Below are 18,862 nucleotides of genomic sequence, written 5' to 3' on the forward strand. Positions count from 1 at the left end.
AACAGCCCTTTTCTTTCTTATTGCAGGTGCTGCCACTGGATGTGCCTTGATTGAAACTGATCAAGGGCCCTCTCACTGGCAGTTCCCCACCTGTCAAATGCACTCCCTGGTGCAATGGGCACATGGTCACCCAGTGAGTTTTATAACTCCATGGGGATTTGAACCCTGGCCTCCCCTGGCCTAGCACTCTAACTGCGTCACACTCACTCTCTTGTGACCCCACAAAAGGGGGGCATTTTTAGCCCAATATTACTTTTAGCATATGTGTATTTGGGAGAAATAGTTTCTTCCTGCTTTGGGGTAAGTACAGCCCTGGGGAGAACTGTGGTGGGGGCAAGGGATTGAATCTCCTCTCAGTGGCATAATGTTCCCAGTGTGACCATCCCCTCTTAAGTGGCTGCTCTTTAGTTAAAAACCAACCATGGAAGGACACATCATGTGCTGACAGTGCAGCCCTGTGTATATTTATTCAGCAGCAAGTCTTATTGAGTTCAATGGGGCTTACTCTAGGTAAGTTGGCATAGAGTGTTACATCTGCCGGTGTGGTTGCTCGAGAGCGAACAGGCAAGACCCCCACTGGTCTTTTCAAAGACTTTATTATCAGTGCAAAAACATTTACAGTGCAGAACGTCTCAATTCCATGTCTTGCTCACTCACTAGCAGAATCTGAGAGTGGGCGGTCCTTAAACTTTCCCCAGCAGAGTAGCCTCTTGACCCCCATCCTACGCCTCCCCTCTCTGCGCGTAAACCGACTGCGCAGAGAGGGCGTGGGCAAAGGGGGACCTGCCTTCCCCCCCGCTTTGCTCATGCACGGTGCTCTGGCTCTCCCTTGCATCCTCCAAGCCCTGCACCTCTTCCCCACTAGAGCTGTGGCTTCCCTCCTCCGCGGAGGAAGTGCTGCTTCTCACGATCTCTGGAGGCTCCCTGTAACCCAACTGCCCTTCCACCTCTCGCCTATGAGCTGCTGGCAGTTCCCTGACACAGAAGATGGAACTGTCTAGCCCTCAGAGCTCTTCTCTGGCAACTCCCCCTCACTTTGTCCCCCAACTGTTTTTGTTTGACTGGTCTGTGTCCATGAACCCTGTCAATGCCACTTCCTTGTCTGGATGTTGTGTGGCTATGAAGACACTAATCAACTGTACAAAAAGTAAAATTTGCATCTGTCGCCCATCCACTTCTGCCTCTGGCTCTGCCAATCGCAGGCATGTGGCCCTCAGAAGGTTGCCCAGAAGGGAATGTGGCCCTTGGGCTGATAAACATTCCCACACTTGAGGTCCAGGATTGAAGCCTTAGGAGTGGACTCAATGCTAGTCCTACACAGAGCAGATTCACTGAAATTAAAGGACAGAACTAACTTGGGTTCGTTAATTTCAATGACCCTACTCTGAGGACTAGCATTGCATACATTCCTCCAGGGAAACAATAAATAGGGCAGAAACAACACGTCACTGCTAGCTCTTTACACCTTTCTTAGTTCGGATTTCTCAGTTATTACACAGCACTGGAAAGATAAGCTCTGATGGGGAGTGAGCACCGGGCTGCACAGCACAATTACCTTAATACCCTGGGCAATAGCTGCAGCTTCATTGGCTTCCTTTTCATCTGCAGCCACAAGCTCCTTCTTGGCATCCACCTCAACGGTTTCTTTTTCTATGTGGATCATCATTTTCTCCGTTTCTGTGGAGGTCTGAATCAATTCCGGCTGAAGAGCAGTCAGCTCCTTTTGCATCACTGCAACCTAAAGAGGACGACCAAGGGAGAGGGCATAATCAAGATATTAATTCCTTACTATTCCAATCTTCAGTTCACCACATTTCATAATCAATTTCAGATACAGGGGAAAAAAATCATGACAAAAATGCACCAGCATTTTAGTGTGCAATTAGGTACCAGAATCTGCCAGTCATTTTGCTTTCTAACTAATCAGGAACTGTAGTTTGCTAAGGGTGCTGGGAGTTGTAGCTCTGTAAGATGCAGTTCCTGGGATTCTTTGGAGGAAGTCATGTGCTTTAAATATATGGTGTGTATACAGCCATTGTCTTTGAACAGCCCTGTTAATAATACTGATCTTGCAATGGATACTGCAGACAATGAAAACAATTACAAGTTTCCATATAATCTACCTGTTCCAGTCCACACTTACTTGTGAAGCTGCAAAATCAAGCTTCTGAAGGCCCACAAGATAGCGATTTCTCATCATATCCACTTCGTGCCTTTTACTATTTAATAACGCCTTAAAGGTCAGAATCAATTCCAGATAGGATGTTGGTGTTACGTAATTGTGTCTTCGAAGAGTGCTGTAATAACTGACGGAGAGTTCTCTCACATTTTCTTGGAAATACTTACACATGGACACAACCCTACAGGGAAAACGCATGTTAATAGGCAGCTAATACAAACAATGAGTTAAATTTTGTGTGGTCCATGAACATTGAATAAGAGTCACATAATTTTTCTGGTAAAACTTTGGCTCAAGATCTAAAGGTTATTTGAGGACATGCCAAGAACTGATTTTGTGACATGCTAATTAACCATATCAGAAAGCCTTGTGGTGAGGGACAATAGTCAACATCATTCTGCAATAATTTCAAAAGCTGTTCTCCATATCTATGGCCTACAATGCTATTTAATACCTTTCTTAGAAATTGGTCCTGCTCAATATTAACCATAGACCATGTCAGGCCAAACTAAGTTCAGTCAGATCATTATGAAGGCATCAAAAGTGGAATCAAGCACCAAAGCTTGTCCCAACCAGAAAAGTCAGTAAACAGGGATGATGAGGGTAGTACTTCAACAATATCTGGAGAGCCATCTCTGAAGTAGACTTAAGACTAGGGATGATTTAATGTATCAATTTCAGTTTCTCTCAAGTTTCTCATTTTTTGTTAATCTTAAGTTCAGTTTTTCACATTTCCACTTCAGTTTACATTTTATAAAAAATCCCCTTGGAAATTCATCACCATTTCAGTGTGAATTTCTAATATACAGATTTTTGTAAGCAATTTTGCCTAATATTTCCATTTTTAGAAAGCAATCTCACCCAATTTATTGCATCTTTGCATTTTATTTTAATGAATCTATGCATTTGTAGGCATATTTTCCCCTAGGAAATGCATCTTTATACACATTACTTGGCCCACAAGGTAGCAGTTTCAGAGAAATGTGAATTTTGAAAAATGTTCTTTCCATTCATGTATTATTTCAGAAAGTGTGACTTTTGGTAGATTTGCCTTTAAATGTGATCTAAATCAAATTTACCCCTCATTCCTAATCAAGTCCACGAAAGACTAGGCTGGGATAAATTTTTAGCATCTAAGGTGCCTCAAGACCCTTTGTTGATTTTGGCTGCAATGGAGTTACGTGCCTATACCTTCAAGAAATTGTGACAATTTAGATTTGTTATATTAGAGAGGGCGCGGGATGGGGGAAGCTTTGCAAAGCATCCCATGACATACGATTTTCTGATTTCATCTTCCAGCTTCACATCCTCTAAGAATTTGTTGGCAACCATTTCCAAAGCATCCGTGGGCCATCTTTGGAACCAATCGATAGTGCAGCAGTTGATCAGCGAAGGGAACATTCGCAAGCGGTTCCGGAAAGCATCTCCAATTGGACTCATTGCTGCAATGGACATAATCATTATTTCTCAGACAAGCCCAGTCAAATATTAGAAGGAATCAGAATGAAAAAGTAACTTGTTTTTTTAATCTGTACCTAAAACTATGTGCAAGTTTTTCTTCAAGCGTTCAGTAAAAAAGTTGTACATGGCCAGAGGGGTGGCTTCAATTCTCTTGCCTTCGGTCCTTGCTGCACCCTGCATTTTTTCAACGATGTCAGCCTTCTCATCTGCTGCAAAGATGTTAGGCACGTCCCCCGTGTTCAACAGCATGTTAATGTCCTCCACAAAGGACTCGTCCTTTATTTGGTTATCACAAAATAAGAACACAGTGTTTTTGTTGGCCACCCCTGACTGCAACATGACCTTCTTGATATCCTCTCTCCAGTCATTTGTGGTGTAGAACTTTGTGATTTCGATCATGAAGAGTTCATACGAATTCATAAAGGTGCCCAGCTTGGTGGCGCTCTGCCGGCCACTTCCACCGATGCCCACCAGCAGCAAGTGGCCGTTATCCTGCTTCAGTACTCTGCATATCCTTGAGATATGCTCAATGGCAAATTTAAACATAACCAGAGACATGGGCGCCTTGCTGATCTGGTTGAACTCCTCCAAATAGTATTCCATAACAGACGTCAGCTTGTTTAAGTCTGTTATTTCATCATAGATCTTTGCATCACTTTGTGGCTTAAAGTAGTCTCCAAAGAAGAGGCTCCGGATGTTATCGTCATGGATCTTTCCGGTTGGAGACAAGTGGCTTAATACCTATGGAAGACATAAGCAGTTTGGACTCCATCTGCCCACCACCACTCTGAAATAACAGATGTGGGAAGACACACTAAGAACATAAGTAGTACCCTGCTGGGTTGAATCAAAAGCCCATCTAGTCCAGTAACCCACTCCCAATGTGGCCATACAGATACGTCTTGGAAAGCTCTCAAAGAGGGTATGAGCGCAACAGCAGTCTCCCACTCATGATCTCCAGCAACTGGCATGTAGAACCATATTGTCTCTGGAACTACACGTGCTATAGCTACCATGACTAGTAGTCACTAATAACCTTATCCTCTGTGAATTTGTCTAATTCCCTTTTAAAGCCATCCAAGTTGGCAGCAATCATTTCATCTTGTCATAGCCATAGTTTAACTATGCACTTTATCTGTCCTGAATCTCCCACTTTTCAGCTTGGATGGTCCCAAATTCTGATATTACAAGAGGGGAAAAAATGTTTTGTTATCAACTTTCTTCACACCGAGCATAATTTACATTATTCCATCACGTTCCCCTTGCTTGCCTCCCCCCCCCCAACTAAAACCTATAGGGTGGTATCCAACTGAGTTCTACGTAGCATAGACCCGCATTAATGGGCCAGTTAGTCATGTTGCTTAACTTCTATGGTTCTACTCTGAGTAGGACTAACATAGCATACCACCCATAATTTATCAGTTGTAGTGTTTGTTTGTTTGTTTGTTTGTTTATGTATTCATCAATAGATTGATCAATCAATCAATCAATCAATCAATCGATTGTGATGTAGCAACAATCCAAGAAAAATTCTGGGCAAAGATAAATGGCAGCTGCTATGACTGACCACTCAAATAGAAGCCAGAGAATAAGAAGTGAATGTTACTTGAGTTCCATCCTTGAAATTTCCCCTGATTCCAGAAAATTGCTGAAATCCCTCTGCCACTTTTGCACCATGTGAAACTGGGGGGTGGGGGGTGGGGGAGCTCTTCAGCCCAATACAACCAAAATAACAGTTGCCGTAAATATATCCTATTTTTCTCTCTTTATTCAAACAGCTCTCACTGCTTGAAGATGAACATACCTTATCAACACTCTGCTTGAAGCAATCAGAGGTGGTTTCTTTCACCATGTGAAAAAACACCTTCCTGTCCTCGTCATCTATTAAGCGGTCGTAGAAGACCCGATAAACTTCATGAATCCAAAGCCTGATCAGTTTCTCCCCATCCTATTGAAAGAAAGAAGGAACCTCAATCCATGCCTGGTTTTGAAGCAGATATGAACATAGTCACACACACACATGGATCTTGATACTTCTTGACCACTGGGAGGTGGAAGCCAACCAACAGGAATTTAATCAGTAAATATTGTTATGGGTTTGGGGGTGGGATCCCCCCCCAAACCCTAGAAATTAATAAACTGTAGGATTTTTTTATTATTTGGAGTACCGAAAGGAGGATTGCAGGCCAGTGGAAAAGCACAGGCTAAGCTTCCTTTCCAAGCCAGTGCCTGACCTGGGATAGAGGCGTTAACACGACAAAAGGTTTGATGGCCAGATGTACCGGTATATTGTTACAGCTGGTAACAATATAAAGAACTTTAGACTGAACCAGCTCAAGCCTTTGCAGGAGAAAAGCTCTGATCCTTCTCCATGCAGATAAATCACATTTGAGATGGGAATTACAGAGAGAAGTTATTTCTGGAGATTCAGCAGCAGTGTGGTCCATTGTGAGGTGCAACTGTGTGCACAGGGTTGCATCCAACTAAGTTTTACTCAAAGTAGACTCAATGAAATTCATGGGCCTAACTTAGTCATGCTCATTCATTTCAACAAGTCTACTCTGAGCAGGACTAATACTAGATGCAGCCCATAGTGGTTAAGATAAAGATCAGGAAATCTCTACATCAAAAGTTTCCGCTGCCACAAACCCTCTTGGTGGCTTCCAGTAGGCCTCAATTGCCCAGCCTCAGCTCTGCACTCCTCCATCTTCAATATACAATATTCACCTAATCTACAGAGTTGTGTTGTAATCATTGCAATGTGGCAATGGATACAAAGTACTTGGAAACCTAAAGTGCAATTATAAATGCTAAGTTTTATTGTGATGATGGTGCCCCCGTTGATGAAATAAAAACAAGTGTAACTTTCACACCTGCAAATGGGTATGTGGGCAGAGCAACACTCCTCTGATGACCCGGGAGAAATCGCGCAGGTTGAAGACATAGTGAGATTTTGAAGGAGTCGGAAGGAAGTTTTCCACAGCCATCTTGTAAATGTTCATAGTAGCATGAACCATCATTTTGCCAAGCCTTTGAAAAGGAGCAAAAAAGTTAAATGTAACCCTGAGCTTTCTTTCCACCATGCCCCCTGCCCCTAGGTTCTCTTCTCCCACTTTGCCATGGTGAAGAGTTGCAGACATCACTAGGGATGAGCAAATCTGTTAATTTCGGATTCTCATTTTCCCAATTTTATGTTCAGTTCTGCAAATTTCCACACCGATTTGCAATCCCCCCCCCAAAAAAATCATTAGCATTTTAGTGCTAATTTCTCCTAACATACGCACTTTTGGATGTTTTTGCCTAAGATATCCATTTTTGCAAGCCTTTCCCCCCAATATAATTCATTTCATGTTACTGTCAGAAATTTATGCATTTTTGTGCATGGATTACCTTAGTATATGTATTTTGCGTACATAACCTGGCCGGAGAACTGCATTGTTAAGACTGGGAAAGTGCAAAGGATTTCCTTTTGCACAATAAAAGTCCTCCCCCCATGCATCTATCCCAAACCCTCCCCAAATCTGCTCCAAAGAGTTGGCGAAACATGTTTAGGGGAAGTTCCATTGCACAAGCAGAAATCCTTGTACTGAGACAATGGTTTAATTGGATACTGCTCATTATTTCTCCCCCCTCCCCATTCATAATTCAGTGGCAGAGCACGTGGCTTTACCCATTAGTCCCTGGCATCTCCAACACCTGAAACCCTGGAGAGCTGCTGCTAGTCAGTGCAGACAGCACTAGGTTAGATGGATCAACGACAGCTTCCTATTTTGATAACCATGGAGGTTTTTGTTATCAACCTCCTGATCCTAAATCAAGTGTTACTTCAGATAGCAAACAAACAACAGTACAGGATTATATAGCAAGAGCAGTGGCAGTAGTAGATAGTAGCTAGATGTTGTTAGGAGAAATGAGTGGGAGTGATGCATCCAAAATGTTATGGAAAGAGTTAATGTGCTATGAAATCCTAGGATGTCAGCACAGCAGGCAGATTTTTTCAGTTAGGTGTGTTATCAAGTGTAGAGAGTGAGAGAGTGAGTTTTACTGTGACAGCAGCAAGAGTTTGTTTTATACTGCTATGTGCCTCAGAGTAAGTCTTTAAGATCTCATAAATCTGCCAGTTTCTCATATGTATGTGTGTGTGTGTGTTTTCAGTGCTTTTTTCTGGGGGAACGCAGGGGTACGCATACCCCTAAATATTTTTTGAATCTAACAGGAGAATAAACTAGCATAGTGAATTGTCAGTTCCGTTGCTACCCCCGATGGCAGCCTCATTTCCTGTCATGGTGTGTTTCCTGAGTCTCAGACGGAAGCGAGTGTTTAATGTGTGGAGTAGGAGTTGGAATCTAGCACGGTGATTGGTCAGTTTTGTTGTATTTGCTGTATTTATTTTTCCCAATCTGAACTATAAAATGGTGATTTTCTTGAGTCAAAATGAGAATACACCTAAACAATTTTTAAGAAAAAAAATCACTGTATGTTTTAGTATACCAAGTAAAGTAATGTGTTATGTTTAAACTCTAAACAGAGAGTCTTGTGCAGTCTTTTCTACAAGAGAAAAAGAGAAATGTACTTTTTTTAAAGGGTACAACGACCTGGGGCAGCTTCTGCACATATAAATACCACAAAATGTGCTCTCTTGAAGAGAAGCACATTCCTTACGGTCCATTTACCTCAGAAACGTGGCCTCAAACCCTTTGCTGAAGTGCCAGTCAACGATGGAAGCAAAGATCTTTGTTAAAATTTCATCATCGAAGGCACTGATGGAAATAATGTTCAAGTGCCTTGTGAAACGTCCTGTAAGACACAAGGGAAGACACAGTAAGTCTCAATGCGGCTTTGCCATTCCTTCTGATGACCCCAGGCAGATACAGTGGTACCTTGGTTCTCAAACGCCTTGGTTCCCAAACGCTGAAAACCCAGAAGTAAGTGTTCTGGTTTTCAAACGCTTTTCAGAAGCCAAACGTCTGATGTGGTTGTTGGCTATTGTTTCCGGGGCACCTGCACCAATCAGAAGCTGCGCCTTGGTTTTTGAACATTTCAGAAGTCAAACTGACTTCCAGAACAGATTAAGTTTGGCGCTTTTGTTTTTGCTATTTATTTTGCGTTTTGTTTTTTTTGAGGCTTTTTTGGTTAATTTGTTTTTGTGACTGTGTGGAACCCAGTTCAGCTACTGATTGATTGACTGTGTGACTGCAGAAAAGAATAAAAGGTTGTCCTATTGCATTTAATCTGACATCATACCTGTAATATCATTCCTTCCACCTCCAGGAGGCCCCATTGCTGAAAGGAACAGAACATCAACAATATCGAGCCTTGAGGTATCCTTCTTGTCGTACCAGTGGCCGTGATCAATCCATTGCCTAAGGAGTTCTATAGGAGGCTGGGCTCCATACACTTCCTTGGCAGGCATATTTAAGTCATCTAGGAAGAATATTGATTGAATATTATTTTCCGAATACAAAAAAGAACTCTCTCTACCCCTCTCCCTCTACCCATCAACACAAGCAAGCAAAGAAAGGGCGAGGATAAGGATGAGGCTATTAGCCTCAATGGTCAGGGGCAACAATGCTTCTGAACACCAACACCAGGAGTGCTCTTGTGCTCAGATTCTACTTGCAGGGTAGCTGGGATGCTGGACAAGAAGGGCCATTGGCCTGGTCCAGGAGGGCTCTTCTTATGTTCTCTAGAGAAAGGAACAGAGCCTTTTCTAGATTAAACTTTTATTTGTACGCTACAACCGCAGCAAGAATGTTAATTGCTAGGAACTGGAAAGGGGATATGATACCAACAAAGGGAGAATGGCAAAACAAATTGTGTGAGTATTTGGAATCGGCAAAAACGACAGTGGCAATTAGGCATGTGCCAAACCAAAAAAATTAAAGAATGGAAATGTGTAAAAGACTATTTGGGAAAACATTGTTCTCAAATTAAACCCTTGATACATTTCAAATAAACTTCACAAAGTTAAGTTACAGATAGGTAGCCATGTTGGTCTGCCATAGTCAAAACAAAATAAAAAAATTCCTTCCAGTAGCACCTTAAAGACCAACTAAGTTAGTTCTTGGTATGAGCTTTCGTGTGCATGGTATCTGAAGAAGTGTGCATGCACACGAAAGCTCATACCAAGCACTAACTTAGTTGGTCTTTAAGGTGCTACTGGAAGGAATTTTTTTATTTTGTTTTCACAAAGTTAAGAACAGATAGATAAGTTATATATTCTGTAATAGAAAGGTAATAAAGATAAACAACACAGTTGAAAAGAGAAAGAGCACGATGGCACCTTCACCCTGCAGTATATTGCGCTCAGGAGCGGCCGTGGTTACACCTGTGATATACCACCGGGTGAAGGTGCCATTGCACTCTGGCCCTCAAACTGAGGGAGAAATGAGTTGTTAGGCACCAGAGCCGATGAAGCTTCTTTTTCACTTGATGCGCTGAGCACTGGCAGTGGAGGGACTCCCTTTGTTGCCAGCACCCCAAGGGAAAAACAAGCTGCATCAGCCCCAGCCTGTCAGATGATGGTGTGGTTGCTCGAGAGTAAACAGGCAAGACTCCGACCTGTCTTTCCCAGGCTTTATTCTTGGTGCAACCTATTTACAGTGAAGAGCGTTGTAAGTTCATGTCTGGCTCAATTGCTAGCAGAATCTGGGAGTGGTTGGTCTTTGTACCTCCCCCAGCATAAAATTGCGTCACCCCCAACCTTTTCCGCCCCCCCCCGTGCCGAAGCCTACCGCGCAGAATGGGCGCTGGCAAGGGCATACTTCCCCCCTTTCCGGTTTGCTGAGGTTTGATGTTGAGGCTGCCACAGCCCTATGAGGTGCCAGGGTGAAACCACTGCTTCTCCAAACAAGGGGCTGAGGCTGTTTCACCCCAGCACCTTTCGGGGCCAGGCTTAATGCACCTTGTCCTTCCCTCTGCTTTTCAACATCAGTTTGTTAGGGTGGTAATACATCACAATGCTGAAAAGTTGATAACACCCGGGGGGCCACCAGGTGGCGCGTTGGAAGATGGCCGACAATAACACCTCTCTGACCCATACGAGGTAATTAAGGGGCTGCTATGGGAAGTATGCAGTCTTCCTACCCCCCCCCCAGGAGACGGGGGGCACGCTGCCTTGCCAGCGGTGTTCACAATGCACCCCCTGATCCGAGAGATGGGGGTGCTGAACACTTGGCACGAGCCCTCGGTGAAGTCAGATCTTCCTGGCGCCGATTCCAATTAGCGCGTGCTGGTTAGCTTCAGCTCGGAATTATAATTGGAAACATATGATTGGAATGAAGCCGAAGCACATACATCAAGTAATGTTCGAGAGATAAGACTGCTGATTAATGGATCTCTGTGACTGGGAGTGACAGATGGATAAGTAAATCTTCTGATGAATCACCACTAGGAGACTGTATGTTTGGAATGAAGGGGGGGTGGAGGAAAAAACTTTTTTTTTCTTTGCACGATGTGATATTAATAACCCTTCACCCCAGATAGAAATAAGATTGTTGCGTTTTTATTAATCACAAGCAGGAATTCAAGAACTGTGTGGGATGGATTATAACAGGAGAGAGGATTGGTGAACGGTGAGAAAGAGGAAAAATTTTATGACGCAGTTAAAAAATGGCATCTCGCCAAGACAGGCTTGCCGGAGAAAGAAGGACAGGGGGAGGAGAATCAGGATCGTTCGAAAGAGAAGGAATGTTGGAACGCAAGCTTGACCTGACAGAGCCTCCTGATTCATTTGATTCATTTGGCAAGCCTGAGAAAAGTAAAGGACAGACCGAAGATTTTTTTTTTTTTTATGGAAGCGTTGAACAGAGGCTGTCCCTGAGCGATATCTTTGAAGAGTACAAAACCCACACAGAGGATGCCTGTTTTCAATCTGCTTGTGAAAATTATCAGAGATTGCAAAGAAAGGAATATACGATAACAACAAGAAGAGAAAGAAAGTAATAAAGGACTATCTGGACTGAACTGGATAGAAGTGTCTAATTAAATCAGTAATATAAGTGATGTTTGGACTCGTGCGGAGCTTGATGTATGGGTACCCCCAACAAAATTTAAAAATTGGCTGCATAATTTGGAACTAATGTGATTTGGATAATGTGATGTGATTGGCCTGTTAATAATTTTTTTTTTAAAGAAAAGTTGATAACACCCAGCTCTTCTCCCACCCCCTGGTCTTTCTCCCTCACTCCCTACCTGGTTTGGGGTCCCTGGCAGCTTATTTCTGCGAAAGGAAGTACACCTGCTGTTGTAACAGCATGCTTCAAAACTGTAATGTGTAGCAAAAAAAATGTTTAAGATGTGATCTTACCTACAAATACAATAGCCTTTTTCCCAGCTGGAGGACCAAAAAGTCCCTTTCTTCTCCTGTCCAGTTTTGACATAATAATGTCCTGGGTCTGGTTGGCTGTAGTTCTGGCAGAGAAATTGATGAAGTTGGGAGTGTACTTTGTCTTTGGGAGATTAATCAGAAAGCTGTTGGTGATCGCTGATTTCCCTGTACCAGTGGTTCCCACGAAGAGCAATGGGATTTCATGCTCCACATAGGTTTTCAGGAAAAAACTCTGCCTGGCTGTTTCCATGGTTGGAATTATAAGCTCGGAGACCTGTCATAAAGAGATGGTTAGGTGTAAAAAACACATCTTGCACATTTGAAAGTAGAAAAATCTGCATCACTGCAAGAAGGGAGTGTGTGCATGAGAAAGAGAGATAATGTATTTATGACCTGTACATTGCAAGGATCCTGTACATTGCACACCAGGCATGCAATGGAAGCTGGTCCATTAGGGTAAATGGGGCACTGCCCCACCAACCTTACTCTGTCCTCAACTAGCCGCCACTTGCCTGCCTTCTAACTTACAACACTGTCAGCTTCGTGCTCGTTCCTTAGTCTAAGTGTTGCCCCTGTATAACTCAGCAGGGAAAAGGATGGGGACAAAACTAGAATTAGTTGGCTCCGCCTTTCATTGGCTCTGGCTCCACCTACTATTTAGACTTCCTGCTATGCATTCATGTGTACCTGCATATGCATGCACAGACTGTAGGATCTCTATCAATACAGAGTTTCCACCCGCCGTTGAGATGGGCTGCAAGTTTTGCAAACCTGTCTTCTTAGGGCAGAGCTTGTGCTTTGCTCCATAGGAGTGAACGGTGACTATTCATTTACTGGGAAGACAACAGGTATAACAATGTATTACTGAGTGTTGTTTATATTGGCTATTGTTGTGAATTGCTTTGAGCTCAACTTGAGGGTTGGGAACATAGCAGACAAAAATTTAATCAAATCAAAGTGGAGATGCTGCTGAGGAAGGGCGTGGACCAAACCTACGCCCTCTCCATTATTAGGATTTTGGGAACTGACTGCTTTTAATGAAAGGGCTATTGTAATTATCCGTATGTTTTTAATGTTAAATATAACTGGTTTAATTCACACAGAAATGGAAAATGTATGTGTATTAATGAAGGTTTTAAATGGAAAATAGCTAAATATGTGATGCTAGAATTGGGGTTTTTTCACAGTAGTTTTCTAAAAGACTCTGGGCTCTTGCTGGGTTGATAATTAGCTAGTTGTTGTTTTCTGTTAGTTAACATGTCAGTGTTGTAACCTTAGATCAGGTGAAAAAGGTATTTGGTTGCAAATCTCCATTCTGAAGTTGCCTTTAGTCTTTTGTCTCAAACTGTGTGGAAGTAAGGATGTGTAAATGTCCCTTTGAGTTACAGAGGAAACAGCTCCAGGGAAAATGGATGATGTGGGAGGAGAAAGGCCTTTGTTTGGATAATTTCATATTATCTAAGATGCTGAGCCTGTGCTGTACACCACAATACATTGTATGAATAGTTGGGGTGTACCTTTGAGACTTATGTTCTGTTTTTAAAGAATTCTACAAGTAAAAGTTTACATGATATTTTATTCAATGATTTCTTCCAAAAGGAGTCAGTTAATATGCATCCAGCTGCTTCAAACTGCATGATATTAATATATGCAGTATTTCAAACATAATTTATATTTATATATAGTCCTAGTTCTATACATGTTTAATTGCTTTTCAATGATATTCTTCCTATATATTCACTGTTCCTATTTTATCTGTAAGTTGCCTTGAGTCTGTGTCAGCAAAAAAGGCAGGATATAAATAAATATAATGATCACAATAATAATTAGCCCATCAAGGCTTTCACCTGATGTCACAATGATGTGAGGTCATCCCATTCTGCCCTTGCAGACCTTGTGATGCACAAAAATAATTAGCCCATTAAGGCTTTCCCCATCATCATAGTCCCAGCCCTACACCTGCTAAAACTTCACTGTTTTTCTTGGTCATTCCAGAAAGTGTGATGGAATGTTGAGAACAAGCTCTTACATTCATTGATTTGGGACTGGGGAAAATCTTGTTCTTTAACCAGTGTTTCTAAACCGGGACACAAAAATCCAAATTCAAAACTGTCCCATTCAACTTTATTAAAAATAATAAACAAAGCCACAGGCAATTACAGTGGTGCCCCACAAGACGAATGCCTCGCAAGACGGAAAACCCGCTAGATGAAAGGGTTTTCCGTTTTGGAGGCGCTTCGCAAAACGAATTTCCCTATGGGCTTGCTTCGCAAGACGAAAATGTCTTGCAAGTTCCTGCAGGTTTTTTTTCCTCCCCCCCCCTTTTCTAAACCGCTAAGCCACTTATCAGCTGATTCGCTAAGCCGCAAAGCCGCTAAAAGCCGCTAAGCCGCTAATAACGCTAATCCGCTAAGCCGTCAATGGGCTTGCTTCGCAAGACGAAGAAACCGCTAGACGAAGAGACTCGCGGAACGGATTAATTTCGTCTTGCGAGGCACCACTGTATTAACAAAGCCATCAAGAATCACCTCTCCCTCTTCTTTTTTAATTAAAGAACGGAGGTTTCATTATTTCAACTATTCACACACCTCTTAACACTGTAGTTTCTAAGCAGTGTGCAACGATGTTAGAAATGAGATACAAAGGAGATAAGTGATTAAAAAGCAACCTCAGCTGAGGACTGAACATGGGACTTTCTGAATACAACCCATAATAATAAATGGTTCTATCCAACTTAGTTTTACTCAGAGCAGACCCCTTGAAAGTAATGGTCAGAACTTGTTAATTTGGCCAATCAGATAAGGTCAGCCTGAGCAATTATGAAGCAATAAATGCAAATGGTTTACCTTTACTCCAGCAGGGATGGTTTGCTCTTCTTTTGTAATGTACTCTGTCCAATTATTCCACTGTCCACTGGCTATCTTGTGGAAGTAAAAGTCGTACACGGTCCCTGGTTGAGGGGAAAAGGCCATCGGGAAAGCTCAGTTCAAGGCAGCAAGGCTGACTTTGGGCATTATTTCAGACTGCAAAATTTAGATATGTTTCTACATATGCCTTCTAACCAAACAGAAACAACCCAAATGCTGCCAAATCATGATTTTGGTACAGAAGGGCAGCTACAGCAGTAGTCCACCAATAATTTCTGTCCTCCAGTTGTGTAACAATAGCAGCCACTCCCCATTCAACACACCACTTTCAAATTGCACTGAAAAAGTAAAGAAAAAGTAAAGAAAACTTAGGGAAGACCAGGAATGGATTTTTTGTGAACTGGGTTCTGATACTGAAAACAAATTCCTAGGTGGAAAAATTGCACTCAGAGGCAGGGATGGAAGGCTCTGTCAATTTCAGTTCTCTTTCAGTTATTCTAAGGCTATCAGAGAGTTCCTATGACCTTCCAGATATTGTTGAATACAAACTCTCATCATTCTTCTTCTTCTTCTATTATTATTATTATTATTATTATTATTATTATTATTATTATTATTATTATTATTACTACTACTACTACTACTACTACTACTACTACTACTACTTTGGATTTATGACCTTTGTATCAACATGCACAATTTTATGAATTGTTGCATACAACTCTGGGATTCTTCAGGTTGAAGGGTGGGGTATAAACTAAATAACAGCATAAATAATCCCAGGTCATTCTACTTAGGGCTTATGGGAGCTGGGGATTCCCCATCCATGGTGTTCAGGATGATCAGCTCCTTTCTTAATCTCTGGGACCTATTACAAAACAATTCAATGCCCATACTGAAGATATGATGCTTCATGATGTATAAACAAAGCCAATTAATTAAATTTGCACAAGTGTATTTTAAACAGACCTCTATCTGGAAAAATGTTGTTCTTCGTCAGCTTTACGCTTTTGGGACGTGGATGGTTGTCGTCCATCCCCATCAAAACTTCCCGGTAATAATGGTCAAATTTTTTCCTTCCCTCAGCGTTGATGGTGCCCCCAATGGTCCACACCAATGCGAACAGGAAAAGTCCCTGCAGCCACAGGGTGATCTGCTGGCTGGACATGGTCTCGGAATCCTCTTCGCTGGAATTCCTTATTTCATCTATTTTTTAAAAAAGAGCAGATGAAGAATGTTCTTAGAAGGCATAGTCAACAACTTCAAATGGTGTGCATGTACCACATCATGTGTTCTATTATGCAGGGCAGGCCTTTCCTGCCCCCCCCCCCATATTTTATTCAAGTTGGCACTCCTGCTGCCAACACTTTCAGCTCCCACTCCTTTGCTGTTTGTTTGCTCAGATACTGATTCAAGCAAGGGGTGTCAGCTTACACCACAATCCTATATTAAGTTTATATTGAGCAGATCTGGTGCACAGAGGGCCTTTCAGATGATGTGAGTCAACAGGGAGAAAGGAGAAGTTGTTAGGTGAACAAACTGGACAGGACAATGTTCTGGGATTTAAAATTAGGCCACAACTTTATTGATTCCAGGTGTAGGTTGGATTTGGCTAAGGCACTGGAGGGCTGGTGGACGGCTGGCACATGATAGAGTCGATCCTAGGGTTAATGTGTCCTCCCCAAGACACAGGTCTACACGGATGACCCTCCCAAGCCACTGAAGAAAGCTCTGTGGCCCATCTGCCATACACCTTGGCTTTTGGACAGAGACTTCCAACTAGACCCCTCTAAGGGGTGCCCTCTTATTGCACTGTTCTGTGGTGGGGTTGATGCACCACTGCACCCCCCCCCCCTGATGTTAGACTTAAAGGATTCCACGCAATGCCTTCTCTGCCAAAGTTGTGACTATTGCTATGGGGAAGGCAAAACCTGCAAACGAGGCCAATCTGTTTGCAGGCAAATTGTCATTGCTAGCCAAAATTTCAGTAATAAAAATTAATGTTTTACCTAGAATGATGTTTTTATTTCAAACAATACCTATTGCAACTGATTTACTGTTTAAAGAATGGCAAACAGATTTATCGAAGTTTTGTTTTGTTTTTTTTATAAATATTTATTAAAGTTTTTAAATATAAATGCACAAATAATAAACAATCTTACTTCTATCACAGACATAGTTTCATCACTTCTTTGGACTCCCTCACGTCTCCCGCTCCCATTTACATCGTTAAAGGTTTTTTCCAGACAAATTATCAACTTGTTTACAATCTCATGTCCACTCATTCAAATATAATCTAACACTTCTTCCAAAAAATTTTATATTTTCTTTAGTCTCACTTATCATCAAATTTCAGATCTAATTTAGTGGTGGCCAGTTTTTTATAATCTAGCATCCTTCTTAACATTCAACCAAATTACAATGTTTTTGTAGATACTTCTTGAATTTCTCCCAGTCTTCCTCCATCTTCTCTTCTCCCAGGTCACGGATTCTGCCAGTCATCTCGGCCAGTTGCATATAGTCCATCAGTTGCATCTGCCACTCTTCCAGTGTGGGTAGATCTTGAGTTTTCCAGTTTTTTGCGATAAGAATCCTTGCTGCCGTTGTTGCATACATAAAGAATGTTCGGTCCTTCTTTAACACCTTCTGGCCGACAATACCCAGAAGGAAGGCTTCTGGTTTCTTAGTGAAGGTATACTTAAATACCTTTTTCAGCTCATTATATATCATTTCCCAGAAGACCTTCACCTTAGGGCATGTCCACCAGAGGTGAAAGAATGTTCCTTCATTTTCTTTACATTTCCAACATTTATTATCAGACGAATGGTATATTTTGGCAAGTTTAACTGGGGTCATGTACCATCTATATATCATTTTCATTACATTTTCCTTCAGAGCATTACATGCGGTGAAGTTCAGCCCAGTGGTCCACAACCTTTCCCAGTCCTCAAACATAATATTATGCCCAATGTCCTGTGCCCATTTTATCATAGCCGATTTAACCATTTCGTCTTGTGTATTCCATTTTAACAGCAAGTTATACATTCTAGATAATACCTTAGTCTTTGGTTCTAACAATTCTGTTTCCAACTTCGATTTCTCCACCTGGAACCCTAACTTTTTATCGTTTTTAAAAACTTCTTTAATCTGAGCATAATGTAACCAGTCTCGCACCTTATCCTTCATTTTCTCTAAACTCTGCAATTTCCAATTGTCTCCATCTTTTTCTAATATTTCCCAATATTTTGGCCATTTGGCCTCCATATTGGGTCTTTTTAGGGTCTTTCTAGGGTCTTTTAGATTTATCGAAGTTTTATGGCAATGTAAAAAACTACGAGTTAAAATGAAAGTACTGCAAGAGATTGGAACTGACTGATTTGAAATTGTACTTTGCAGCCTGTTGCTTAGTGTGGATGAAGGAGTGGGTGATCCTAAGAAATAGGATTTTGGAACTAGAAGGTCATGATTTAAGGTTTGGATGACATGGATATCTGTGGTATGACAAGGTCAAGGTGAATGTGGACTTTAAAAATCATTTTGTTAGATGCACTATATTGAGAATCTGGAATTGAAATAAACCTAGATTGTACTATATACGAAGATACCCTTATGGATTTCAACGCAAGACACGTTTCATATGAAAAGAGGTGACAGGTCAAGAGAAATGCTTAGCCTAGGGAGGCCAGATGACTTCACCTATTACAGCTTTTCATTGTATAGGTTTGTTAGATTTGTACATTGCTTCCCATTAAGAAAGTGCCAAAGCTATGTACAGCTGTTATTCTGGTTTGTGCCAGAGCAATCCTACATCCCACTCTTCATGAACTAGAATAATTTCGAAACAAAAAATTCCAGAACTGCAGCACACATGCTTTACTACAGTTTTAAGTTTCTTCAGTTCATTCCTTTGCACACACATACCAGTGTGTTCTGCAGTTTTACCTGGACCCAGCTCAACATGAGCTTCCTCAATGACATTTCCATATCTTTCTGGGTCACAAATTAGTTGGGAGAACTAACGCAGTT

General features: G+C 41.8%; 1 protein-coding gene across 7 annotated transcripts in view; it reads right to left on the minus strand.

Moving 5' to 3' along the window:
• DNAH3 (dynein axonemal heavy chain 3) overlaps positions 1–18,862 on the minus strand; it is an 88,546-nt gene that overhangs the window by 15,287 nt on the left and 54,397 nt on the right. For all 7 annotated transcript variants that reach the window (XM_081839437.1, XM_081839441.1, XM_081839436.1 and 4 more), the window contains exons 41-51: positions 15,806–16,042; positions 14,816–14,919; positions 11,949–12,243; positions 8,885–9,064; positions 8,314–8,437; positions 6,514–6,670; positions 5,445–5,588; positions 3,715–4,381; positions 3,456–3,621; positions 2,144–2,360; positions 1,556–1,738 (exon numbers count right to left, since the gene is read on the minus strand). In XM_081839437.1, the coding sequence (XP_081695563.1) occupies positions 1,556–1,738; positions 2,144–2,360; positions 3,456–3,621; positions 3,715–4,381; positions 5,445–5,588; positions 6,514–6,670; positions 8,314–8,437; positions 8,885–9,064; positions 11,949–12,243; positions 14,816–14,919; positions 15,806–16,042 (2,474 nt within the window). The remainder of the gene's footprint in view (positions 1–1,555; positions 1,739–2,143; positions 2,361–3,455; positions 3,622–3,714; positions 4,382–5,444; positions 5,589–6,513; positions 6,671–8,313; positions 8,438–8,884; positions 9,065–11,948; positions 12,244–14,815; positions 14,920–15,805; positions 16,043–18,862) is intronic.

Source organism: Podarcis erhardii (genome assembly GCF_964252035.2).
Source record: "Podarcis erhardii genome assembly, chromosome: 14".
Classification (NCBI taxonomy): Eukaryota; Metazoa; Chordata; class Lepidosauria; order Squamata; family Lacertidae; genus Podarcis; species Podarcis erhardii.